Below are 24,406 nucleotides of genomic sequence, written 5' to 3' on the forward strand. Positions count from 1 at the left end.
TCTTGAGGCGGTGTATACTTCCATTTCGCGAAAGAAAGACGGAAGATTGCGACACGAATTGTAGCTACACCTAGCGAAAACACGTCAAAACCACGACGCGTCGGATTCGCGTAAACCATCGCGTTGTCCTTACAACTGATAGTGCGACGCGCCATAGCCAGCATCGCTCGTCTCAATGAGTCGGATAACCGCGGTGTCATGCGACTCAACAACTGCTTCGTACCGTCCTTTGAAGTTCCCCTGCTCTTTTCCAGTCCATGAGTCGAACACGGTGTATTCAGCCTCCGCATCCAACTCAGGCACCTCCGCGAAGTCGATGGCCTTGGTCTGGGTCGCATTCAGTGTGTTCAATGCAAATACATGTACACCTTTGGAAGACCGCCCACTCCAATACTCGGCGGGATGCGATTGGTTCCAAGTCCAGTCGGCGTTGATACCCCATTTGTAAGGTTTGGCTGCAGCACCAAAGACTGGGTCTTGATTGAAGTCGATGAGCTCCTTGTTGCTCAGAATCTCCAAGATTTCCGGCTCGATGCCGTGAAGAGGGGTGCCGATGATTAGAGGCGACTTCAGAGCAGCCCAGAGGGCGAAGTGAGATCGACTCTCTTGTAGGGTGAGGTTTCCATTGCCAACTTCAAGCATGTCCCAGTCGCCATGACCCCAGAAGTCGGTATCGTTGTTAAAGAAGGATGCATGGTTGAGGATTGGCATGATGCCCCAAGAATACTGATGTTTGTCGTACCACTCTGGGTAGATGTCTCCCCACATGCGCCAGCTATGGCCAGTCGCGTTACCCCACTGCTCGATGTGGGCATGGCCCCAGGCACATTGCGAGTATTCAATAGTACGATTTGTTGCGAGGAGGGCATCACTCATGGTCTTGTAACGCGTGAAGCTCTTCGAGGTCGTCCAATCGTAGCCCGCGGGCGCTGGGATCGGCCGAGCTTCACCATCTCCGCCAGCGCTCTGGTCTTCAGCGGGAGGACCTCCTAGCCAATTCTCTGGCCACCATCGGTACTCGTCGTCCCATTCATCAGCAACGGCGCAGTTGTCGTACTTCAAGTCTAATAAGGGTGAGCAATGATGAGGAGTGTACAGAGTATGCAGCTTACAGTCGATGCCCCAATCGGCGAAGGTTTTTGCATCTATTTGCTCGTGTCCCAGTGAGCCAGCGTATCCACCGCATGTTGTGTCGCCAGCATCACCGTAGATGCCGACTTTCAACCCGAGCTTATGGACCTCGTCTGCCGTATGTTTGATGCCACCCGGAAACTTGGCATAGTCAGGACGGATCCTTCCTGTGACGTTGTCGCGTTGGTTAGATTTGTCGGACCAACAATCATCTATGTTCACATAATTGTAGCCGAGGTCTTTCAAACCAAGAGAGATGAGAAGTTCAGCGACTTCCAGGATGACGGTCTCGTTGATGGCGCATTCGTACTCGTTCCATGTACTCCATCCCATAGCTGGTAGGCGGCCTGTTTGCCCATCTTGCGACACCAGCGAAAAGCCTGAGCCGGCCAGTGCCAATCCGATCAACAATGAACGCAGCGACATGCTGAATATAGATGAAGGGTGTATTGAAGAAGATTACCAGGCGACAAAAAACATCCTTATAAGATATGCTTCTTGTCCAAGAAGGATTGAAAGGAAGGACTGCCGTTCTCGAAGCGGAGGGAGGCTCCGCGACCGCTTCCGGAAAGCACTGTAGGAAACTGCCCAGTTGACATAACGATTGGGGGATTGAAGAACAGCGAGGAGATCAATATAATTCTTCCGAAATGCGGACATTCGTTGGGGTAGACCGACTCATCAGCGCAACAGCAACGTGAGCTAGGCGTTGCGGGGACCAGCAACCGGTTCAGCCTCTGGTATCGGCACACAGATTGACGGCCTGATTACCGTGACCAATGATCTCAGGATTTAAAAGGGTGCAGATAACATTGTCTCATTATAGAACAAAAGCTCGAGTAGCAATTGCATGTAGGAAAGAAGCTAAGAGGAGACCCTTCATGTTGTCCTCCGATCGGTCGGATGGCTGTCGCGCGATGACGTCATGACTAGCGCTTCTTGCTCTTTCCGCAACTGGACACCACCATCGTCCATATCATCGCTCAATGCCTGTGGCCGTGATGATGATGGCCATGGTCATGAGAGTGATCGTGACCATGGTCGTTTTCCTCTTCATCCTGCGCCCGCGGCCACTCGGCCCAGTAGCCGTCGTCCCACATTTCCTGCAGGGTCTCTTCCTTCTCGTCATCGTCCAATGAATCGTCATGCATGACCTTCTCCCACTTCTTCATCTCCTTTTTCGTCAAAAGGCAAGCGTCAAGCATCTTCGTCAACCCGTCAACGTCAAGCTTCTCTCCGATGAATACCTAAAGATTGGTGTACAATGTCAGTATTTGTCTCACATGCAGTTCGTACAGCGATATTCCTTACCATTTCTTGTCTACGGTCGCCCCACTCTGGATATTGGCATGCGAAGTCAGTGGATGTCTCATAAGTACTTCGTGAATGGGATACTTACCACCCTCGAAGTCGTTCCTGATAGCCTTCAGCGTGTCTTCGTCGGCGCCCCAGTCTTCTTCGGACACGCAGCAGAACCACGGCATCTCAGAGCCGAGTGTCAGCATTGCACCTGCAGTACTCCACGAGCCCATCTGATTAGGACGCGTGGCGAGCCAGAAGAGACCCTTGCTTCGGTGTAGGCCGCCGAAGTAAGGGCAAGCCTTCTTGTTGGCCAGAATCTCCTTGTCATCCATTTGGGGAATTTCTTCATCGTCGTCGCTGACCTTGTCGGAATCGTCTTCGGACGCGCTGGCCTTTCCAGATTCGGATGAACCATCGATGGCGTTGTCGTTGCCATCATCATCGTCTTCATCTTCTTCTTCCTCATCCTCTTCGGCATCGGCGACGTCTTCTGCCTCGTCTTGCAGCAAGATGAACTTGCCCTGGATAAGCCGGTACAGCTTCATTGGGTCGAATGGTCTGCGAGCGCGATATACGAAAGAGCCGATGCCATATCTAAATCCAGGTCAGCATGAGCGAAGCTTCCGGTATCGAGTGACTTACTCAAGCGTCTCCGGCTTGGGTGCGACACGCTTTCTTCCCGAGACGTCCATGACGGTCATTTCATGCAACGACTGGAGCCATCCAACGCTTGCGACAGCCTCGCCGAAGTTGAACACGCCCGTATTGAGCATCTCGCGAACGTCCACCTTGGAGTACCTGGCTTCAATGATCTTCGCCTTCGGGTTTAGTGACTTGATGTATGCTCGGACGCGCCCCAGGGTTGCCTTGTCTGCTCTATCGATCTTGTTGATGATGATAACATTGGCAAACTCGATTTGGTCCGCGAAGAGATCGGATATGGTTCGCTGGTCCTCATCCGGAACTTCGTCGCGCCCGAAGCGGTCTTGCAGGAACTCGGCCGTGTCGAACTCGGAAAAGAACCGGAACGCATCCACCACAGTGACCATCGTATCGACGGTCGCAATGCTCTTCAGCCCACCGATCTTCGCGCTGTGAACACTCGTAAGCTACTGGATTGTACCACTGCCTTGGGTTTGACTTACACTTTAGTAAAGACTTCCTTCTCCTCAGGTTCCAGTCCCTCGGCGTCGATCATTGCCTCGGTAAGCTCGGTCGTGAAGGTCTCCGCCACTTGTTGCGGCTCACTGATACCGGAGCTCTCGATGATTACATGGTCAAATGCGTTCTCGGACCAAGCCAGGCGTGCTAGTTCAACAAGTAAGTCGCTTCGCAATGTGCAGCAAATGCAGCCTGGATGAGAGGTTAGCGTATGTCTTGCATGAAGTTCGTACAGTCATTGTCTCACCATTCTCCATTTGCACGACCTTCTCTTTTAGACGTATCTCTCCATTACTGTTCTTATTGTTGCCACGACTAACGAGGTTCGCGTCGACGTTGACTGATGCCATATCGTTGACAATGACGGCGATGCGCAAACCATGATCTGGCGACTGTAGAATGTGCCGAAGCAAGGTTGTCTTCCCACTGCCCTACTGTTGTCAGTCTCAACCTTCACATTCCTCAGCTGTTACTTACCAGAAATCCGGAAAGAACGGTCACTGGGAGCGGCTTTCGCTCGGTGGTCTTGTTCTTCGCCTTCATCTCCGCACCGCCGGTCTTTCTACGCTTCGCAGCTGGCATAGGGAATTGCTATAGTCGTCTTTACGTCGGTAACTGTTTTGACACTCTCTGGAACTTGTTTTGGTGGTTTTTGTATCTGTCTCGTTACCGTTGTGCGCGTCGGCCACTGAGCACCAAGATGGCTCGGTCGCATCAGCACGAAAGTGACGCATCTCATTCGTCGAAAACGCGAGAGACACAAAAACCGGAACTACCAACCTGATAGTAGTAATCCGTGTTCATCTAGGTGTTAATATGGTAGATCGAGCAAGGTTCCGCACGAGATTGACCTCGGGGGTTGGCTGCCTCGCGAACTAGACCCTGAATAAGCATCTCCGCGCATTATCCTACAAGACTGCAAATGCACAGTAAGATGCTTCTTGCAGAAAGATTTCGAAGACGCGTTCAGACGAACGTTGCAACACTCTGCTTAGTATTGCCAGCTCGCATCGGGCGACGAGTTTGGACGATTCCCGGACGAACTTGAACGAACCTAGATTCCCAACTTGAGCTCTGCCTCGAACTGAACTATACTGCTAATGTAAGATGGGCATTTTGGCATTTTATGCATCATCAGGTGGGCAAGGTCGCTACATTGTTGGAAATATTAATGTATTGATGTAGACGTTCACGTGGAGGTGTTGAGAGAGCGACCTCAGGAGCCCCTGGAACTTGCGACAGTAGCGTGGATTATGTCATTTAGCTGGCATGCCGCGACGCGTCGCGTCCTTTGCCTCCCTACAATACCACACTCCTGCTCACAATCGCGTGGCTGAATGTCGTGTTCGCGATACAACTACCACTAGCCTTTCTGCTGGAAGCCTGCGCCATATGCTGTCGTCGCGTTTAACCTCTCCAGAATGTATTCTCCCGCTCGGATTGGCTTGTAGGGACTCTCCTCGCCCTCTTTCAGGCATGTCGGCAACGTCTCAATCGCCGTGTCATAGTTCACCGAAAAGAAGAATGGTACACTGTACCTCGCCTCCGCCGTTCGGTTTACGACGCGATGCACCGTGCTCTTATACAATCCATTCGTCCAGCGCATGAGGAAGTCGGCAACATTCACAATGAGGGTACCGGGGATGTGCGGAGCAATATACCACTCGCCAGAAGGTTCCAAGATCTCGAGGCCGGGCACGGTCGATGCGAGCAGCAATGTGAAGCACTCGTAATCTGAGTGCGCACCTAGGCCGATCTGCGCTTCTTGAGTCGGCGTAAGGTTGTTAGTGAGAGGGGTTTTGGGGGGCGGGTAGTACAGAAGTCGTGCAATACCCCCAGGGTGCGTCGTCATGGAGTCGAAGTAATCTTCGGGGAGATCGAGTGAGAGCGCAAAGAGGCGAAACAAGTGACGGGCGAGATCAAGGACCTAGTAACGGTGAGCATGTCTACCTACTACGTAAGAAGCACCTCTGGTAGATTTGACTCACAGCACCATAGTATGTACGGACGTTTTCATAAAAGCCCGGCAGGTCTTGTTCATCAGGCCACATGTTGCTCTTCTCTGTTGACCCGTCAAGATTCTTGTATTTGCCATCGCCACCAGACAAGTCCAGGCGCTCTTCGTATGCGAAATTGAAGACTTCCTTTTCCTCCTTGTCACCAGCGATGGATGTATACTCGCTCGGCTCCCAACCCAAGCCGAATTTGTTGTTCTTCAGATGCAAAGTCTCTTTCTTGCTCAGCGGCAGTTCGTGCATGAAGCGATCAGCCTGATGCAAGATGCCATCACAGGCTGATCCTGGTATGCGATGATTGCTGATGTAGAAGAACCCGGAGGTGGTGCAGGCTCGACGAATCTGTGCAGCTACCACTTGCCGATCCTCAAGAGAAGCAGAGAATGAAGGGGTCAGATCGATAATGGGAATCTCGAAGTTCTCGTCGGCAACACGATCTTGCGCCAAGAGTCGCGACTGCAAATAAGCGGCGGCGCCATTTCGGGCTTCCTCGTATGTCGTCTGGTCCGGCACTTGCACTGTGGTAGTCGCCATGGCTGCGCTTAACGATCCGAGTTCTTCTCGAATCTCAAAGCGATATCGGGAGGGAGAGTCAATATCAAGGCAAGGCGCGTAGGGCGCGAGGTGATAAGGCGTTCAGAAGTGGGGGCAGCTACGGCGATGCATCGGATCTAAGACTCGAGATGCATGCCCATCTGATACTGTACCCCTCATTCCGCAACACAAATCCTCCCGCCTCAAACATCCAGTCATGTCTCGATCTCAAAACACCACTCTCTTCACCAACGGTCGGTTCTTCAACAGCGCGACAGCGCAATCCGAAGCACCATTCCATACTACGTTAGCCGTTCAAGATGGCAAGATCAGCTTCATCGGAGGCCCCGAGGACTCCGAAGTCCAAGAACTCTGCAATGCTGGTGCGAGAGTGAGCGATCTTGGCGGTAAACATGTACTTCCTGGATTTATCGATTCTCACATGCATTTCCTCATGCTTGGACAATCATTGCACAAAGTGGACCTGGACCACGCGAAGGATCTAGAGGAGATTCGTGCCCGCATCTTGAAGTACGCAAAAGCGAATCCTGATAAACCGCGCATAATGTGCAAAGGCTGGATGCACTCAATGACCAATGGGGAGGCCAAAGCGAGCATGTTAGACGACCTAGATCCCAGACCGATCTACATAGACTCCAAAGATATCCATTCTTGCTGGTGCAATAGCGCGGCGTTGAAAGAGATGGGGGTTCAAGAAATGGAGACTCCAGCTGGTGGAACGATTGAAAGAGATTCGGATGGCAACGCGTCGGGGCTTCTTAGCGAAGCTTGCGTATTACTTATCGTTTGGCCGTGGCTTGCAAAGGTTACACCACTCGATGAGAAGATGGCGGCCTTGAGGACTGCAATCAAGGCGTATCATGCTGTTGGCTGCACAGGATGCATCGACATGGCGATGGATGAGAGTGCATGGGAAGCTATACTTTCCCTGCGATCTACCGAAGGACTACCAATGCGGGTGGCTGCGCACTGGTGCATTATGCCTGGCGATGGCGAAGAACATCGCCTGCGACAAGTTGAGCGAGCTATCCAGCTGAGCCAGGAGTTCAACAAGAACACTAGCCCTGATTTAAGGGTCGTTGGCATCAAGGTCATCTGTGACGGAGTGATCGATGCTTGTACTGCAGCGCTGGCAGAACCCTATACCTCAAACGGCCATTTTGAGGGTCCGATCTGGACACCGGAGATGCTCGATCCTGTCGTCAAGAAGGCAATCGAAGGCGGACTTCAATGCGCATTGCACGCAATAGGTGATCAGGCTGTTCACAATGCTGTCAATGTGCTGGAAAGATATGGAAAACAAGACCAGAGGCACCGTATCGAGCATCTCGAACTTACCGCACCGGAAGACGCGAAGCGACTTGGTCAGCTCGGCATAACAGCAAGTATCCAACCAGTTCACTCAGACCCTGCTATCCTCCGTGCGTGGCCGAAACTTCTTGGTCCAGAACGCGTGAAGCGAGCCTTTGCGTACTCTGACTTCTCAGATCACGGCGCGACACTGGCTATCGGCTCTGACACACCTACCGCACCCTACGCACCGCTGCCGAATTTGTACGTCGCTACCACGCGAAAGTCGGCGAGACAGCCGGATGCTGGAGACGCGCCCGTCAATGAGAACTTCCGCCTTGAGTTGACACAAGCAGTGACTGCTGTTACCCAGGGCGCGGCATATTCCTCATTTGCAGACGACCGTGTAGGTAGTTTGGAGGTCGGCAAGATGGCAGACTTCTGCGTGGTAGACATGGAGTGGAAGGGGGAAGAGTTGCTCAAAGCCAAGGTCTTGGAAACATGGTATGAGGGAAAGCAGGTGTACAAAGCTTAAGTATTGATCTGCAGAGGTAGAAAGCTTTCTGTAGATGTAGCCTCGAGAAATGAAGACGCGAAACGGCCGATGGTGCCTGCTGTGTCAGCCGCATCGGGACGTCATCGTGACCCACCTGCACGTGGTATTAGGCGATTGCATCACATACACCAAACAACACTACCAACTGCACTCTACCCAACACCAACGAGACAACGAAAGACTTGGCCAAGGTTCAGCATATCAGTAGATTCCATCGCTCGATGAGCAACCACACCCTCTGGTAAGCCTCGGTAATGACCAAGAAGGCTTCAAAGAAAAAGCCTCGCGGAAGCCTTATCCATGCACCGCATGTGGCGATAAGGATCACACAAATGCGCATATAACGGCATTGCGCACCGAGATACGAAGAAGTTCTGGCATTGTCAAGATCGGTGTTCACGCATCATCCATGTATCAGCGGTGCATCTGAAACCAGAGGTGTAGCCCCGCAACCTTGCATGTTTCATACCTCGACTCGACCTGCCCGAACCTCATCGCGAACTTAAGTGCGGAATCCCACTCCGCGTTTCTATAGCCAGAATTCGGTCGCGAAAGACGGTTTAATCTCCGCCACCTGCAGAAATTTTGCTGGACGGCATTCCAGCCCGTCTTAGCAGTTGTTTAGCAGCTGTCATGGTGGCTTAGACGTCTAGGAACTATGCCTGGATGACAGCCCATGGGGAGGCATGATCCTCAGGTGTTTCGCAACCCGATGGACGTCATTTGAGGTGCTCTTCGGATATATTGATCGATGGTCGCGCCCTGTTCTCCGCTGCGCACTTCGAACATCACGTACTATACAAACACAAATACACCAGCTCCTAGTTGACACATACATCTTGAGTCGTATCATATACCAAGAAAGCAACTTCGACTTCTTCTATTACCTTACCACATCGATCAACAACATGTTGACCAACCGTCGCTCCACCATGATGGTCCCTCCCAACCGCATGCCCAGTTGGCATCCCCACTCAAAAGGCACCATGCCTCAGCAGCCATCGTCAACGCCTCTTGCGATCGACACCGAAGCACCTCAAAGCCGCACACCCGCCATCTTAACATCAACAACGTTCGATCTGCCCGGCCATCGCGTCATTCGCGTCCTCGGTGCCGTCCACGGAACTACAAGCGCGACGCGCAAAGACCCGAAGTCTTTCATCAAGAACATCGCAAGCAGTTTCAACAGCAGCTGGGGAGAGGCAAAGAGTGTGACGAGCATCGTATACCAAGCGCGCGATCAAGCCATCGACAGGCTTGTGAAAGAGGCGATAAGCAAGGGTGCGAATGCCATTGTTGGATTGGAGATTCGGGAAAGCGAAATCATGAGCTGTGTGGTGGTGAGCGTCAGCGGCACGGCGGCTTGGGTTGAGAAGGAGAATCAGGTCAATGTCAAGAGGGATAGCGCGCAAGAGGCTGACCCTTTTCGATGACAATGTACAGAGGGCGAAGGGCATCGGTGCGCAATAAGGCTAAACGGATGTTATTTTGAACGGGTAATGGGACGATGCAGCACTGGCTTGCGACATCACGATTTCGACTTTCTAGAGAGCGCGATATTGGGATCAGGTATTTACTGTGTGTTTAGAAACTTCAGCATGCTTACCACAACTCTTCATTTCCTGCGTCTTTTTCTTTTGTTACTAATCAGACTGATCGAGCAGATAGTGCTGTTGCGCGAGCAAGTGTCGGTGCACTACCCCACAGAGCAGAATCTTTCACAGCGGAGAACGCTCACCCGAAAGATCGAAGCGCTGACATACCCACCTCGGACTACTCCATCACTTCACATTGGAAGTTCCCGCGCTTTACTGTCGTGGGCATCTTTAGTGTTCAGACAAGAACAGGATCCCTGGGCGCCAAACCGTCTCATCTCGTACCGCTCGGAGGCTGGGACACGCTAGCGCCAAAGTAGCAATTTAGCCGCGCATGAGGCCGACACGACATTTGACGGCGAAAGCACCGAGCTGCGATTGAGCGGAGACCCCAGCCTGCCCCAGGTTCTTTCCCTAGCCTCGGCAAGTGGAGACGCCTTATGGCACCAATTCAGCTCCACAAGCAGCTGGACAGCAGTTGAAGACGATGCAATTGCTCTTGCGGACGCCGCGACCGAGCATCTGCAATGCCATGCGCGCACCGTGGATAGAAGTATTGGACATGCGCCGCCATTTCCATCAGCCAAGATGTCGGACATCGCATAACGTCACTCGAGAGGGGTCGCTGCATCCGCCGGCATGGATGCATGGATCGTCAGGAACTAACCCTCGACTTCATCCAATTCTTCCGCTCGTCTACGCCTGAATCCTCCAATGACGGGTGGCGCTACACAAGCTCTTTCGCCTACACGCCATCGATCCGGGAAATATCATGACGATTGTACCGGCCCATGTATGCACACTGCTCTTGATTCTTCCCGTGGCCAAGGCCTGGCATGGCTGGAGACCCGCGATGTTGGGGAACGGTTAGTGAACCGGGATATGGGTGAAGGTATAAGGTCAGCCAGAGTGGACGTTTTTTTTGGGAGATCAGCAATTCATCGTCTTTTGATCGCAAAGATGGTGTTTCTCAAAGGGATTGCAGCTGCGGCCTGCGCCACGTCTGCGCTTGCTGCCGACATTATTGTCCAGAACTCTGGAGGCAATCAAACCGGCGCGTTTGGTCACTCTTACGGCTATGGCTTCCTTCACGAGGTAAGCTATCGTCATCATCATCCATGCCAGAATGCCATGTACTGACATTTTCTCAGGATATCAACAACTCCGGTGATGGTGGCATCTACGCTGAGTTGATCCAGAACCGTGCTTTCCAGTACAGCCAGAACTACAGCGTTTCCACGGACCATTACTTCAGCGTCAATGGCGCTCAACTTAGCATTCAAATGCTAGACGAGCCGCTGTCTGAGCAGTTGCCGGCATCCATGCGCGTCTCAGCTGGAAATGGAAGCTATGCCACCGGAAAGATTGGCTTCAAGAATGAGGGTTACTGGGGTATGGACGTCCGCCCGCAGACCTACACCGGCTCTTTCTGGGTTAAGGGCGCGTACAGCGGTGTGTTCACTGCATCGCTGGAATCGAACTTGACCAGCGATGTATTTGCATCCGTTGAAGTGCCATCCAAGTCCGTTGCAGACGACTGGACTGAGCACACTTTCGAGCTCGTTCCCGAGATGGCTGCACCCAACTCCAACAACACTTTCTCCGTCACTTTTGACGGTGCCGCAGCCAGCGCACTCGACTTCAACCTCATCTCCCTCTTCCCACCAACCTACAAGGGCCGCAAGAATGGTCTTCGTGTCGACATTGCTGAGGCTCTCGCCGACATGAACCCTAAGCTCCTCCGATTCCCAGGCGGTAACATGCTTGAGGGTCTCAGGAACGATTCTTACTGGGACTGGAAGGATTCGCTTGGTCCTCTGAGATACCGCCCTGGTTTCCAGGGTGTATGGGGATACCAGCAGACTCACGGTCTTGGTCTCATGGAGTACCTTGAGTGGTCTGAGGACATGGGTCTCGAGATCGTTTTGGGTGTTTGGGCTGGTCTTGACTTGGATGGTGGTGTCACACCCCAAGGAGACCTCGCACCTTTCGTAAAGGACGCTTTGGACGAGATTGAGTTCGTTTGCGGTCCTACCAACTCTACTTGGGGTGCGCGCCGTGCTGAGCTTGGACACCCTGAGCCCTTCGAGCTCAACTACGTCGAGGTCGGTAATGAGGACTGGCTCGCTGGCTTCCCTGGTGGCTGGGAGTCTTACCGCGCATACCGTTTCCCCATGTTCTACAACGCCATCAGCAATGCCTACCCTCACATCCAGGTCATTGCTTCAGCCGCATCTAGCGACCCTGCCGGAGACCCTCCGATCCACGGACCCAACGAGGACAACGGCCAGATTCTGCCTCTCGACGCGCTTGGTGACTACCACCCGTACCGCGAGCCTGATGAGCTTGTTTACGAGTTTAACCGATTCGACAACGACGCCGGCCACATTGTCGGTGAGGTTGCCGCTACCCACGTCAACGGCGGTATCCGCTGGGAGGGTGACTTGTACCCCTACCCATGGTGGCAGGGTGCCGTCGGTGAAGCCGTCTCTCTGATCGGATACGAGCGCAACTCCGACCGCATTCCCGGTACCTTCTACGCCCCCGTCTTGAAGAACAACAACCGCTTCCAGTGGCCCATCACTCTCATCCAGTTCGATGCCGACCCGAAGCGCACCACCAAGGCCGTTACCTGGTACTGCTGGAGTCTTTTCGCCCACCACCCAATCTCCCACACTCTTCCCACACACTCCAACACCTCGTACGGACCCCTCTACTGGGGTGCCGGTTACGACGAGAACCGCAACGGCGCCATGGTCTGGAAGGGTGCTGTCTACAACACCACCGACCACGCTGACGTGCCTGTAAGCGTCCAATTCCAGGGCGTTGCTCCGGGTACTATGGCGAACCTCACTTACCTTACCAACTCCGTTGGCGACCCATACATGTACAACGATCCCTTCACTGGCATCAACATTGTTAAGACCAACAACATGATGCTCACCGCCGGAAGCGATGGTGTGTTCCGCTTCAACCTGCCCGAACTTAGTGTTGCTGTGTTGGACACCGAGATCACTGGTGGAAACAGCACTGGCCACTACCGAAGACGGTTGTAGGAAACTACTTTCGAACTCGTAGTTACGTAGATAGTGTATGAATCAAGTAATTTATATCACGACATCATTTCGACAACTTGAACACGAGGTGAAATTCTATGAGCATAAAACTCGTAGATTGATATGTCTTGTCCACGGGCTTTTTCTAACGCTTGATCTTATGCTACTGAGGTGGCTGCTCATTGGCTGGTCGAATATGTCCTGTCTGTCAGGTCGAACACGGCACTGAGAAGGTGATATCCAGTGCGAAAGCACAGCGACCTGCTCTCTTCCTTTCCGATGAGCTCAACACAACTCCGCAAAGTGCTGAGTACCCTTGCGCAGTCAGGGGGCGGAACCGGGGCGAGGAGCTGTACACAAGTTGACAGTGCAGCTGCAAAGAAGTCCAACATGTATGGTTGTGCAACTAATGCCAGATCTGTACCTTGCCCCGGGAGCGACAAGAAAAGTTGATGGTGCCCCATCGTCGCAAGGTTGCACTCAAGAAAGGACAAATATGAGACCGGGTATAGACACTGAGCATCATAGGCTATCGCATACTGTCCGTGAAGAACTGATAGCGCACGACGAAGGAAAAGATCGAGCGCTAATCGTAGATTTTCGTTACCAGGCAATTCTGACGTTTGGCGCATCAGCTGGCGTATCTCAAGGTCATATTGCGCCGCTTCGTCGTAGGTGATCTGGTCGTGCGCCGAGCTGATCCGGGAAAGAACGTGACGTATGATCGAAAGCGAACGGGGCAAGACGGTTTCGAAGCAGTCTTCCAAGGTCGCTGGTGCGCAATGTTCAGTCTCGACTGGAAAGTCGTCCTGCGGGAGTACTGATTGCTGACCGGTGATCAACGACAGTTGTATGTCCATGTACACCACTACCACCCATAACTTCCGCCGAGCCTCTCTCTCGTGAGCAATTGCTGGTTCATCGAATCCAGCCATCCATTTCTTGTGTAACACCATCATCATGGACAAGCGAACGACAAGGCCCATAACATTCCAGCTGGTGTCTAGAGCCCAGCAGGTTGCATAAGCCACCGACTTTGCAAGCACCATGAGACACAGCGTACTGATGTTTGCGGTGGTTGGTCGATACATGTATGCCGTCTGCGCTAAGCAAGCTTCGCTGGCGTAAAAGTATTCCGATGAAGCTGAATCATTGCGGGTGGTGGCATAGGCGCCAAGGCCGAGTACTACGAAGTACTGGGCGAGCCAGCTGGAATCCTCTGTTGTCTGCGTATGGTGAAAACTTTCCATTTTTGACATGAATGTGGACCGGTCAAGGACCGGTAGACAAGGGTTATATACCCTGAAGTATGCATCGGCGTACAGCACTGCAGGAGCAGTGGAGTTTTGAAAAAGATCTTGTCTTTTATCAAGCGAAGCGTAAGCTTGAGACTGCTGACTTCCGAAGGGGAAGTTGCCGGCTAGAGCGAAGTCACTCGAGCAGTTTCCCGCAATGTGTTCCCGCATAGCCATAGTAAACGGGGGCGCCTCAAGACCAGGCAGTGTTTCTAGCTATGGATGATCAGAGATCAGGAAATTGTGCGAAGCAGGCATGAAAATGGCTCACCCTATCTAGGAGAGCTCTGAAATGGCTAGAGCTTCGTCTTCTCAGAAACCAGGTAGCTACGACAAACTCGGGGTCCTCAAGCGCAAAGACAGAAGACGGTACAACCGTCTTCTCGGCTATCTTGACTCTGTGCGTATAGAGACATGTTGTCTCATACCCGGAACGTGCGCATCTGCTACAAGGAGATCTTCTGTCACACTTGATCTTGAGCCGGTGACATCTCGTGCAGGAAAAGCAAGCTCGAGCGCGTCTCTTTACGCGCGAATGAGGTGAAGAAGATGCAGATGTGCTATCGAAAGCTTCTTCCGAGCGATCAATAGCCCCAAGTGGTGGCGTTTCTGGAGCCTGTGCTTCGTAGATGCAATTGGCCTTCGCCTTGTTGCAGCGCGAGCACGCGGGTCGGAGTTTGTCGCATTGACGCTTGGCTGAACGGCAGCGGGTGCATGTCTGCACATCCCGAGCATGTGTCATGGTGGTTTATGGGAGCACCTCATACGAGGGAAAACCTGAAACCCCAGGAGCCTACGTCGCTGTTAGGCCACCAACTTCGCAAGCTTTTATCTTGATGTAGGCTCTTGGGTGTTCGGTTTTTCCCTTGAATGGGGTGGGAGGGTGGGAGAGGCGGTCGGGCGTAAGAGGGCAGATGCGGCCGCAACATCCCGAGGTCTTTATGAATCCTGTCTGAGTCAAAGGCGCGACCTTTGAATCCTACGCGATGGGGCTTGAGAGCGGAGAAGATGCGGGCGGGGATAATCGGTAGTGTCGGCCGCACGCTAATCCCATGGAGAACTAGCGTGTCAGACATCTCGCGCTATCCCTTGCCGTGCCCAGGTGGGACCCGCTGCTTTCCACGCGACTAACATCTGCCAACACGAACGCGTACCGCAACCAGAATGCGAATTCGCGGCCCTGCTGTCGTAAAAACGAGTTTCAAAGTTTCGCCGACATGAGATCGATGAACACATACACACATAAGACCGCGAAGATGCCTAGGTACTCAAGCTTGGCCACCTCGTTCGACATCCGTCTTCTTCGTCTTCTTCGGCGTGAGCATATCTTGACATGGCTTCGAACACTGGAACCTAAGACCCGCATTGGATTCAAACTGGTTCTCCGATTTGACCCGGCCCTTCTCTCCACCTTGCCTCCCGCTGTGCCTTGGCTTCCAACAATGCAAATGCGGCCGCATAACGCCGACAGGAAAACTGTAGAAGAGCAGAAGATGTTGTAGAAGTATAAGATAGCGATGTACTCGCCAGCCAACTTTTTTGCATTCCTATTAGTATCTGTCTACGTCTCTTCACCAGCATTGACTTAGTTCTCGCCAACATGTCTATCACCGACGGAAATACGAAAATGAACGACTCCATTGATATCGAATCCTCTGGATCATGTCAAAGACAGGCTGTCGTTCTAGCTTATCAAGAGCTACTCACGGACCAGGCCTCGCAACCAGACAAAATATTCATGGCGGGCCACGAGATCCAGCATCTTGATTCCAACCTTGTGGTACTGGACGGAGATACACAAGAACACCCTCGCGTAAGTGTCAACACCCATGCAGTACATCTGCAGCTAACACCTATCTCAGTCCTGGCCAACCGCCAAGAAAGTGCGCGCTACCGCAATCGTGGGAGGTTGCTGTTTCATCTCCCCATTCGCAAGCACCATTTTCGCACCGTCCATACACCTAGTCATGAACGACCTGGGTATCACGGACAGTACCGTCGGCGCCTTGCAGGTCTCCATCTTCCTCTTCGCATTGGCTATCGGTCCGCTCGTTCTCGCCCCACTCAGCGAACGGTACGGCAGAGCAGCGATTATACACTTTGGCAATTTGGTCTTTGTTGCCTTCTCACTCGGAGGTGGCTTCTCTCAGACCGCTGTTCAGTTCTCCGCGTGCCGGTTCTTCGCTGGACTCGGCGGGTCTGCCGCCATCGCGGTAGTGGGTGGATTCGTATCTGACGTGTGGGATCTTGCTGCCCGTCCGAAGGCATCTGGACTCGTGATGCTTGGACCGTAAGTTTGCGGTTGTACAATTCTTTACTCTTGCTTACAGGAAGCAGCGTCCTAGGCCCCGTCTTGGGCCCCGTATGTGGAGGCTGGATGTCAGAGCGGGTCTCGTGGCGATGGACTCTTTGGATACCCGCCATTGCCAGCGCCCTGCTTTCGATCGCCGGAATTCTTCTCCTCAATGAGTCCTACGCACCCAGGGTTCTACAGAACAAGCTACGAAGAGAACGGAAAAAGAGGCCTAGCGCTGAGCTGTATACCGTACTGGATCTTCAGCCCCGTTTTACCGGCCCTACTGCGCTCGTCAACGCGTTCGTCCGACCCCTGGTATATCTAGCTCTCGATCCAGCGCTGTTGTTAGCCTCGCTGTTCTACTCAGTGGTGTTTGGGGTCGTATATCTGATCATCGTTACTTACGCTGATGTCTTTGGTCGCGGATATGGACACAGCGTTGGCATTGTAGGCACCGACTTCCTGGCCGCTGGCATCGGTATGCTCCTCGGTACATTCGCTACTATTCGTGCTATGGAAGCCATCTTCAAGCGAGACACAACATCCGGCCAAATGAAGTACAAGCCTGAGTCGAGACTCGTCAGCTGTCTTGTTGGTGGAACATTGCTGGTTGGTGGGCTGTTCATGTACGGGTTCACGGCCACCAGAACGCACTTTATGGTGCCACTGGTAGCCATCATGCTTATGATGGCCGGAGGCATGAACATCCAACTTGCGCTGCAGCTGTACGCTATCGACGCCTTCAAGTTCCCCGCTTCTGCAGTCGCGGCCATATCCTTCCTTCGCTGCATGTTCGCCGGCGCGTTTCCGTTGTTCGGAGAGAAGTTATTCGATACACTTGGCCTTGACTGGGGCGTGGGATTGCTGGGCTTTTTGGTGTTGGGTTTGGGGTTGCCACTGGTATCACTGGTATGTGCAGATGCTTTCGCTTGTTGTTTAATATTTTACTGACATTGTCACGCAGCTCTACATCTATGGTGTAAAGCTTCGGTTGAAAGGCGCCGATCGCATGGAGCGTTTCGAGGGCTCCAAAGCAACCATGAAGTAGCCCTTCTTAGGAGGAGCTGCCTGATATATGTGACCTCATGTATATCCCACCATCATCGTCTCTGGCGGCCCTAGATAGCTGTCTTTAACCCCGCCCCTAGTATCTAGAACAAGCTTCTCCAAGTAAACCTCTGGACTATTGACAGTCCAACGAAGCGTGTGCTTTCCTTCCGCTACTTCACCAAGACTGATCTTCCTCGTCCAAACCTGGTTCATCACTTCACTGGTCCACTCCGGCGGCACATCGCCTGCGTCCTTTGGGTCACCCAACACACGTGTGAAGTTTTGAGGGGTGTCGTCAAGGGAAAGCGAGAACTCCATGAGAAGATTAGGATCGGTATCTAGGCAGGCGTTGATGTATACCGTGGCGTTTAGGGCAGTGGTATGGTTGAAGAGATAGATGTCATATTCGACAAATGCCTTGGTAGCGTCATCAAGAGAAGCCCGAGCAGCATGGAAAGGCCGTATTGCGATAGATCCAGATTCGGTGCGCGTGCCCAGGTAGGGGATATGAGCAAATGATACCGCGTTGTTTGCAGTGCCGCTACGGAGCGACGAGCGCTGGTAGTGCGGGCTCTCAATGGATATGTAACCGGCAGTTTCTGGGAAGCCTAGGAAATCGCCGGGTACTTTGAAATTGGTCACCGGAATATGTATGATGTCGTAGTATGGGTAAAATGATGGCATTGATGTTACACCAACTTCTAGGGTGTCGTTGTATCCTTCTGGCACCCGTGTCCAGTCGATGGTGATGTTGAGGCGTTGCTCGTCTAAGGTCTCGCTGAGTTGGCCGGAGTTTGGTGTTATGGACAACCAATCCACCGGGATATCACCGAGCTGCCAGTCGAGCGGAATGCGGTAGTCACCTCGCATGAAGAGATCGATAGTCCGCTGACGAGGTCCATACGGACTCATCTCTGGTACCTTGGCTGGAGACTTGGTGAAAGGCAACGATGGATCGATTGACTCAGCCCATCGGCCCTGGTCGAGAGGACTATTGGAGCCCTCCGCATAAATACCAAGATTACCGACGGAGAACTGCATATTTTGGCGCAGCTGAACGAAAGAAAGATTCGAGACTATGTCGCGGGATGGATTCATCCAATTCTTGGGCTTTCCTGTATCGAACGTTTCGAGTTTGGCCTGAGACATAATGTTCAGCCATTTTCCATTCAGGACAGCGTCGAAACCTTCAACTAGATCGTAGTCATATTCGAAGTCGGCCAAAATCTGATGAGCGAGGGCGTTTGCAGAGTTTCTTCGCTCCATAGCATGTCGGTAGTTCATTCCAGTGCGAACGTTTACTGCGTAGTATGTGGCGCCCGATACCAGGGGATAGAACAGTAGCTCGTAGAATGCAGCTTTGTGATCGTCCGGCATCTGGTCGTATAGTGTTTTCGTTCCGCGCGCAAGCGTGTTCCATCTTGTCAGGACCGTTTCTGCTTCATGATAGTTCAGTACTGAGTACGTGTCTGGTTGAACCATCTCAAAGCGGCGCATTCCAATAAGATGGTTGAACTCCATCAGTAGAGCCGCAATGTCATCTGCATGTTCTATGCCGAACTCCCTCTCGGCGTAGAGGCGCAGATACTCCGGTATCAACTCGAAGTCGAACTTCGAGTTATCCCAAGCCAAGTCCATAGCGAATCCAAAAGGTAACTCCAAAGGCTTGATATCACCAACATTGATGACCCAAACCTGGTTCGCATCGCGCCAGTAAGCTTGCAAAAGCTCTTTCAACACTTTCGACTGCGTCTGTTAGGAAAAGATTGATCATGCAAGCTGCGCATACTGACCAAGCTGTTGGTATTTGACCACTTGTACGATCGCGGCCTACCAAAATACTCGAAGTGAAAGTAAACGCCGGCGCCGCCTTCCCTGGCAGTCTCGTTACCAGTGGGTAAGCGCAGAATTTGGCCATGGTTATCATCGGGCATGATGATAGTGACATCATCGGGAGGGTTAAGTCCGGCTGCGTAATAGGTCGCCACTTCCTTGTATATCGTCCATGCTTCTACACTTTGTCAGCGTGGTCTAAACTTATTGTCTCAAGGATTACACTTACGGTTCACTTTCTGATCACCTAGTACTTCTTTGAAGATCTGACGCTCTACTTCAAACACTTCTCGAAGTATCTCCAAGGCATCGTCACCAACTATCGCACTATCACTTGGGCCGCGCATACCCAGCGTCACAAAACTCTCGTTGTTTCCCATTCTACGAATACCCTCTTCCATAAAGCGCGTGACGTTGTCCTTGTTCAACCTCCAATCCCAGGACCCGGTCTCAGTTGCGTTCCACTCATTGGTGGCTCTTTGCATCGGCTCGTGATGACTGGTAGAGATTACGATACCGTAGTCGTTTGCGAGCTGCTGATTTCCTGGATCATCTGTAAAGAAAATTTGACCTGGGGCTGGTGTTGTCGATCCCCACATGGCAGGCCACAGGTAGTTGGCTTTCAACCGGAGTAGCAAATCGAACACGTGGGCGTAGAACTCGGTGTCGAGAGGATAGTAAGAGGAGTTGTGTCGTGCAGCCCACCATGTTACTAATGCTGGTGCTTCGTCGTTGATGAAGAGCCCCCTGTATTTGACTGATGGCGGGCCATGAACGGTGACTTTTGGCAGTGCGAAGATAGCGGCGTGTTTCTTGGTCGGCACATCCACCCACCAATGGTATCTGTCGTAACCCATCAATCGCCACCCAGAGTTGCACGATGGAAGCACTTACGGAGATTGTCCACTTTGTTCCGCAAGCGTGTGTACGCCGAAGATAGTACCACGTTTATCGCTGCCTACGATAACCAGCGCCCGTTCCAATCCAGCTAGTGGATTGGCTATCACTGCCGTTTTGAACACTTCCCATCTTCCATCTACGTCTGATATGTCGAGACCTTTCTCGGCAGACAGTTGACTAATGAGTCTCGACCCTACAGAGCCGACGATGATGCCCGTTGCTGAAGTCGAAATCGTAGAGTTGGTAGTGGCATTACTGAGCGCGGGTCGGGTTCCAGTGATCTGCTCGAAGTCGTCCACCAGGCTATTGAGCGCAATGTGAATACCCACGAAATCATCTGCATCAGCTATGACGGTAGCGCCAGCAACATCCAAGGCTTGACCTCCAGGCTCGAAGCCCACGAACTTCTCCTCGAGCAAAGCATGCACCGTGTGTTTCGAACAGGCACAGAAGGCCGCAAAAATCTTCACAACCCGCATCGCTGAAAGACGGGCAAGGTGTATATGCTCCCGGCTGAGCTACAAGTGATCAGTCTGAACATTATAACGACAATGTCGGTATAATGAAGACTGCGCGGGGAATCTCCCCGTATTGCGAATCCTTTCTGCGGAGGATCTCCAGCCGGATGTGAATTTCCAGCATCGTCATGCCAGCGATACAAAGTTCCCCAACTCTTGGCTATACAGCGGGGGGATATGCTCCTCCTTAGACTGCATGCAGGGCAACCGATGTGATCATCTGGGATCGCTAAACCCAGAGTGGGGTACAATTTGTCTGTCGAATCTATGAGCTCGGGTCAAAGCCATCCGCAACCGAATATTCTAGGTAGCGTAGATCGCGTACGCTGCATCGTAACACGGCTGCAAGTTCGATGAGAGCGGCAGATGGGTGCGAATTACGAACCGTTGCCAGCGCTGGAGCGCGTGTCTAGCGCGTTTTCTCCGCACTGCGCTCGATAGTTGATATTGGGCGAATTCGGATACTATCGTGATCGTGATCATGAATGAGCCTTGTGTGCATCAAATAGAGTCTGTGGTCACAGTAGAGCCTGGCGGTATTCTTCCGTGGTAGTTGGAAGCTGTCAAGTATATGGGATGGAATCGCGTTGCCGGCTGATGACGTCACGTGCTCTAGCGCCGGTAACGCGCCGAGCTTTCCAAGGTTCCAAGCTGGGGGTCGCGGAACCCGAACGCGTCCTTCCACTGCCTAACCCATTTTATCAGCATCCGTATCACGAAAATGTTTTTGCGATGTCTCTGCGCTATGCTTGCACTGTCTTGAGTCATCTGTATTTATTCCGAGTGTGTTTTGCAAGACCTGGGATTCGTCGCATTACGCCCATGGACCATCTCAATGACCAGCCCGAACCAAGACCAGGCCGCCGTTTGAGTTAACGTCGCACTCTATTCTTCTTTGATATTGAAGCGCTATACTTCGTGTGTGTCGCGAACTCCACAGCAACAGCTAACAAATTACCATATCAACTACCATGTACTATTACCCGATCTGGGCCTCGAGAAGCAGCTCGGCCCGCTGCACTTCAAGTCGAAGAAGTCCATCACCGTATCGGCATCCGTCGGGATATCATGCGTTACACTCCCTGCCTCGTACGCTTCGAACTTGTCGCCATACCGAAACCTCGTCCATCCTTCGAAAGGAACGTCCTCCGTAATCTCCGTCGGTTTCTGGCTCACGTCAAACACGCTCGTCCACTGTTTGATCTGCTCGCGGAAGTTCTGTGGATATAGTACGGTGTCTGCTGTGCCATGGAGAGTTTGGAACTTCGGTCGAAAGCCGCGATACGTGGGATATGCGTTGCGCACAAGAGCTGCCCATTGCGGTCCGTTCTTGACGATTTGGCCTTTAGCACACGCGTCACTCCAGACGTCGAAGCCGTCGCCAGCAAAGCAGCCGAAGGGTACACCGGCCCATGCGCTTCCTGCTGCGAATACATCTGGATAACTACCAATCAGGACTGCGGAGGTATGGAGTCAGCGTGTGTCTCACATGCATCTTATGCCGTCCGGTCTTACCGTTGGTCATCATCGCGCCTGAACTCGTTCCGGTAACGAACACGCGGTCTTTGTCTGCATGGTACTTTTCCAAAGTCCAGCGCACCATGGATACAATGCCTAGCGCGTCGCCTCCTCCATTGTGGGTGAGCGACTCTTGGCTACTCACATCCCAGCATTGATCCGTATTCAGCATTGAAGCATTGGGATAGATCGAGATAAACCCATATTCGTCACCAAGCGAAGCCCATGGCCGATAATCGAAGACCTGCTGCGCCGTACCTAAAGATGATTGTACGAAGTCAGTAAATGTCTCGCAGACAGTTCGTATACGGGATAATCCCACCATGGCACCAATGGGGAGACACCAAGATCGGGGGGTTTGGCGGCAGGTTGGCCGGCACGTAGATGAACATCGAGACATTGCGCGGGTTAGGGCCGAAGTCGGTGATCTCCGTGAGCTTGGAGGTGGGCTGCGCGGATGCCACAGCTGCGAAGAGCACAGGCAATATGGAGTTGAGGGCGAACATGGTGTCGACTGAGATGAAGGTTGACCGACCTAGTTCCGGAGTCCCTGCACCATGGAGGCTTCTTATAGCTATCCTCGACCGGAGTTCCACAGAAGCAAGTAGTACGGCGATCTATTCTGTACCCTTGCGCGTACATCTGAGCATGCTCTACGTACCAATCATTCGTCTAGCCCTATCACGACACGGAGGAGAACTTATATTAACCAGCTTCTATCCTGCGATATTTCTCCGCAGCTGTTCCCCGTTAGCGTCAATTCCAAGCCTTGGATATATCCACAACATGCATACGCCGGAATGCCCAGATCACATGCTATCGGCTGGACGCTCTAGTTTGTGCGAGAGCGCGGACGTGCCAAGCATGCAGTGGACTATTTTTCGTCGCGCAATTATTCATTCTTCCACCATGGTCACTGTGAAACGCTCCTGCGACCGCAATCGGGATTTCACAGCGCGCGATTCAACTCTCTTTATAGAACAGACGACTCCACTGGCACGATCTATATGTCCCCTTTCACAATGTCACAATGCATCGCAATATGGCCTCAATACGTAAATACCTCGAGTATGTCCGTTCTGGTCAGAAGGGAGTCATACTCTGGATCAACCGGAGGCCTTGTTACCATTTTTATACATCGCGACAACGATGTTACCCTTGACACAAGATGAAGTCTTCCGGCAAATCAAACAAAAGGCCAAGCGCAAGCAACACGAAAAGACGGCGTTCACCTCTGGCGTTGTCACTAAGCTCCTGAAAGACCTGTACAATCCCGACCTACAGGGTAGCCTATTCTTCTACTCTCAGGACGAAAGCGGTATTCCCAGACGTAAAGTAGCTACACACGCAGCGAACCGAAAACATTACTGCTCGGTCGCTCTGGAAACCGCGTTCAACGCAGAACATTGGCATGACCAGACTAAGCCAGCAGCCTTCCGAGGTAACTGCCCTCCCAGCACAATTGAGGGTCTTATTGGAGACGTTGACGAGACCGAGTCCTGCATCGAGCCATGCCCCAATTGCGAAGCACCAGAAGATGTCGCACATTGTATGTGTGGATACAATGCATGGGTCAAGTATCTGCATGGCTTCTGGCTCTCTCACTTACTGCTACAGGACGTCGGTTCGCGCGGTCACGGTGTTTTTGCGCGCAAGGTGATTCACGACTCTACCATTGTAGGAGAGTATACAGGCCAGATCATACCTTTCAAAGACGATGGAACTCCAGCTCATGGACGAGATGCTTATCGCGTCGGGATCTCGATCGGTAAACCAAACTTTGACCAAACTCAGACACACGCCACAGCTTCTATAGACGCTCTTCATACCGGAGGTGTGACTCGCTTCATCAACCACTCTTGCAATCCGAATACGGAATTTGTAGAGATGGTGTGTTCTTTGGAGCGTCGAGCCGTTTATGTAGTCACAAAGCGAAAAGTCGCTATCGGCGAAGAGCTGACACTAGACTACGGTTCGAAATGGTTCAAGGGCGACCAGTACTGTCTTTGTAATACGGCTGACTGTATGAACCCACGTAAGATATCTGAGGATGCCGATGCATCCGAGGTAAAGGTCAGCGAAGATGAGACCGCGGACGAAGGTGGGGACGAGGATGATCCGGAGGATGCCTCGACAGCGTCGGATGATAGCGCAAATTCCAGCGAAGCATCTGACATATATGCTCATAGCCCTGGTTTTTGAGTAGCTAACACGGATTCCTTGACTTGTATGGAAAGAATGAGATGTCCGCGTTCAATATACCAAAGAGCCCTCCTTCCGTTGATCAAAAGTGGGTTGGCGATCTTCTCTTACTTGGAAGCCTCAACTGTAACTA

At 52.3% G+C, this 24,406-nt stretch overlaps 9 protein-coding genes across 9 annotated transcripts; 5 read left to right on the forward strand and 4 right to left on the reverse strand.

Annotated features, from left to right (window-relative positions):
* Window positions 1–129: 129 nt before the first annotated feature.
* On the reverse strand, window positions 130–1,557 carry J4E90_003720 (uncharacterized protein; the record flags this gene model as incomplete). The annotated part of the gene is made up of 2 exons (XM_051433287.1): window positions 130–1,064; window positions 1,113–1,557. 2 exons carry the CDS (start codon window positions 1,555–1,557, stop codon window positions 130–132), a joined length of 1,380 nt encoding a protein of 459 aa, XP_051293185.1.
* A 557-nt stretch (window positions 1,558–2,114) lies between these two features.
* Window positions 2,115–4,176, reverse strand: J4E90_003721 (uncharacterized protein; the record flags this gene model as incomplete). The annotated part of the gene is made up of 7 exons (XM_051433288.1): window positions 2,115–2,378; window positions 2,443–2,468; window positions 2,531–3,027; window positions 3,076–3,525; window positions 3,579–3,786; window positions 3,842–4,025; window positions 4,072–4,176. 7 exons carry the CDS (start codon window positions 4,174–4,176, stop codon window positions 2,115–2,117), a joined length of 1,734 nt encoding a protein of 577 aa, XP_051293186.1.
* A 781-nt stretch (window positions 4,177–4,957) lies between these two features.
* On the reverse strand, window positions 4,958–6,143 carry J4E90_003722 (uncharacterized protein; the record flags this gene model as incomplete). The annotated part of the gene is made up of 2 exons (XM_051433289.1): window positions 4,958–5,521; window positions 5,583–6,143. The coding sequence occupies 2 exons, from the start codon at window positions 6,141–6,143 to the stop codon at window positions 4,958–4,960; spliced, it is 1,125 nt and encodes a 374-aa protein (XP_051293187.1).
* Window positions 6,144–6,360: 217 nt separating this feature from the next.
* Window positions 6,361–7,989, forward strand: J4E90_003723 (uncharacterized protein; the record flags this gene model as incomplete). The annotated part of the gene is made up of 1 exon (XM_051433290.1): window positions 6,361–7,989. The coding sequence occupies one exon, from the start codon at window positions 6,361–6,363 to the stop codon at window positions 7,987–7,989; it is 1,629 nt and encodes a 542-aa protein (XP_051293188.1).
* Window positions 7,990–8,942: 953 nt separating this feature from the next.
* On the forward strand, window positions 8,943–9,443 carry J4E90_003724 (uncharacterized protein; the record flags this gene model as incomplete). The annotated part of the gene is made up of 1 exon (XM_051433291.1): window positions 8,943–9,443. The coding sequence occupies one exon, from the start codon at window positions 8,943–8,945 to the stop codon at window positions 9,441–9,443; it is 501 nt and encodes a 166-aa protein (XP_051293189.1).
* Window positions 9,444–10,565: 1,122 nt separating this feature from the next.
* J4E90_003725 (uncharacterized protein) lies at window positions 10,566–12,661 on the forward strand (the record flags this gene model as incomplete). The annotated part of the gene is made up of 2 exons (XM_051433292.1): window positions 10,566–10,700; window positions 10,757–12,661. 2 exons carry the CDS (start codon window positions 10,566–10,568, stop codon window positions 12,659–12,661), a joined length of 2,040 nt encoding a protein of 679 aa, XP_051293190.1.
* Window positions 12,662–15,923: 3,262 nt separating this feature from the next.
* Window positions 15,924–17,300, forward strand: J4E90_003726 (uncharacterized protein; the record flags this gene model as incomplete). Its single annotated transcript, XM_051433293.1, has 3 exons — window positions 15,924–16,246; window positions 16,294–17,161; window positions 17,217–17,300. 3 exons carry the CDS (start codon window positions 15,924–15,926, stop codon window positions 17,298–17,300), a joined length of 1,275 nt encoding a protein of 424 aa, XP_051293191.1.
* Window positions 17,301–22,068: 4,768 nt separating this feature from the next.
* J4E90_003727 (uncharacterized protein) lies at window positions 22,069–22,243 on the reverse strand (the record flags this gene model as incomplete). Its single annotated transcript, XM_051433294.1, has 1 exon — window positions 22,069–22,243. A coding segment is annotated over one exon (175 nt), but the record flags the coding sequence as incomplete, so codon positions are not given.
* A 977-nt stretch (window positions 22,244–23,220) lies between these two features.
* J4E90_003728 (uncharacterized protein) lies at window positions 23,221–24,273 on the forward strand (the record flags this gene model as incomplete). Its single annotated transcript, XM_051433295.1, has 1 exon — window positions 23,221–24,273. The coding sequence occupies one exon, from the start codon at window positions 23,221–23,223 to the stop codon at window positions 24,271–24,273; it is 1,053 nt and encodes a 350-aa protein (XP_051293193.1).
* Between the last annotated feature and the right edge of the window lie 133 nt (window positions 24,274–24,406).

This window comes from Alternaria incomplexa (assembly GCF_024043165.1).
Source record: "Alternaria incomplexa strain BMP 0042 chromosome Unknown scaffold_4, whole genome shotgun sequence".
Lineage (NCBI taxonomy): Eukaryota > Fungi > Ascomycota > Dothideomycetes > Pleosporales > Pleosporaceae > Alternaria > Alternaria incomplexa.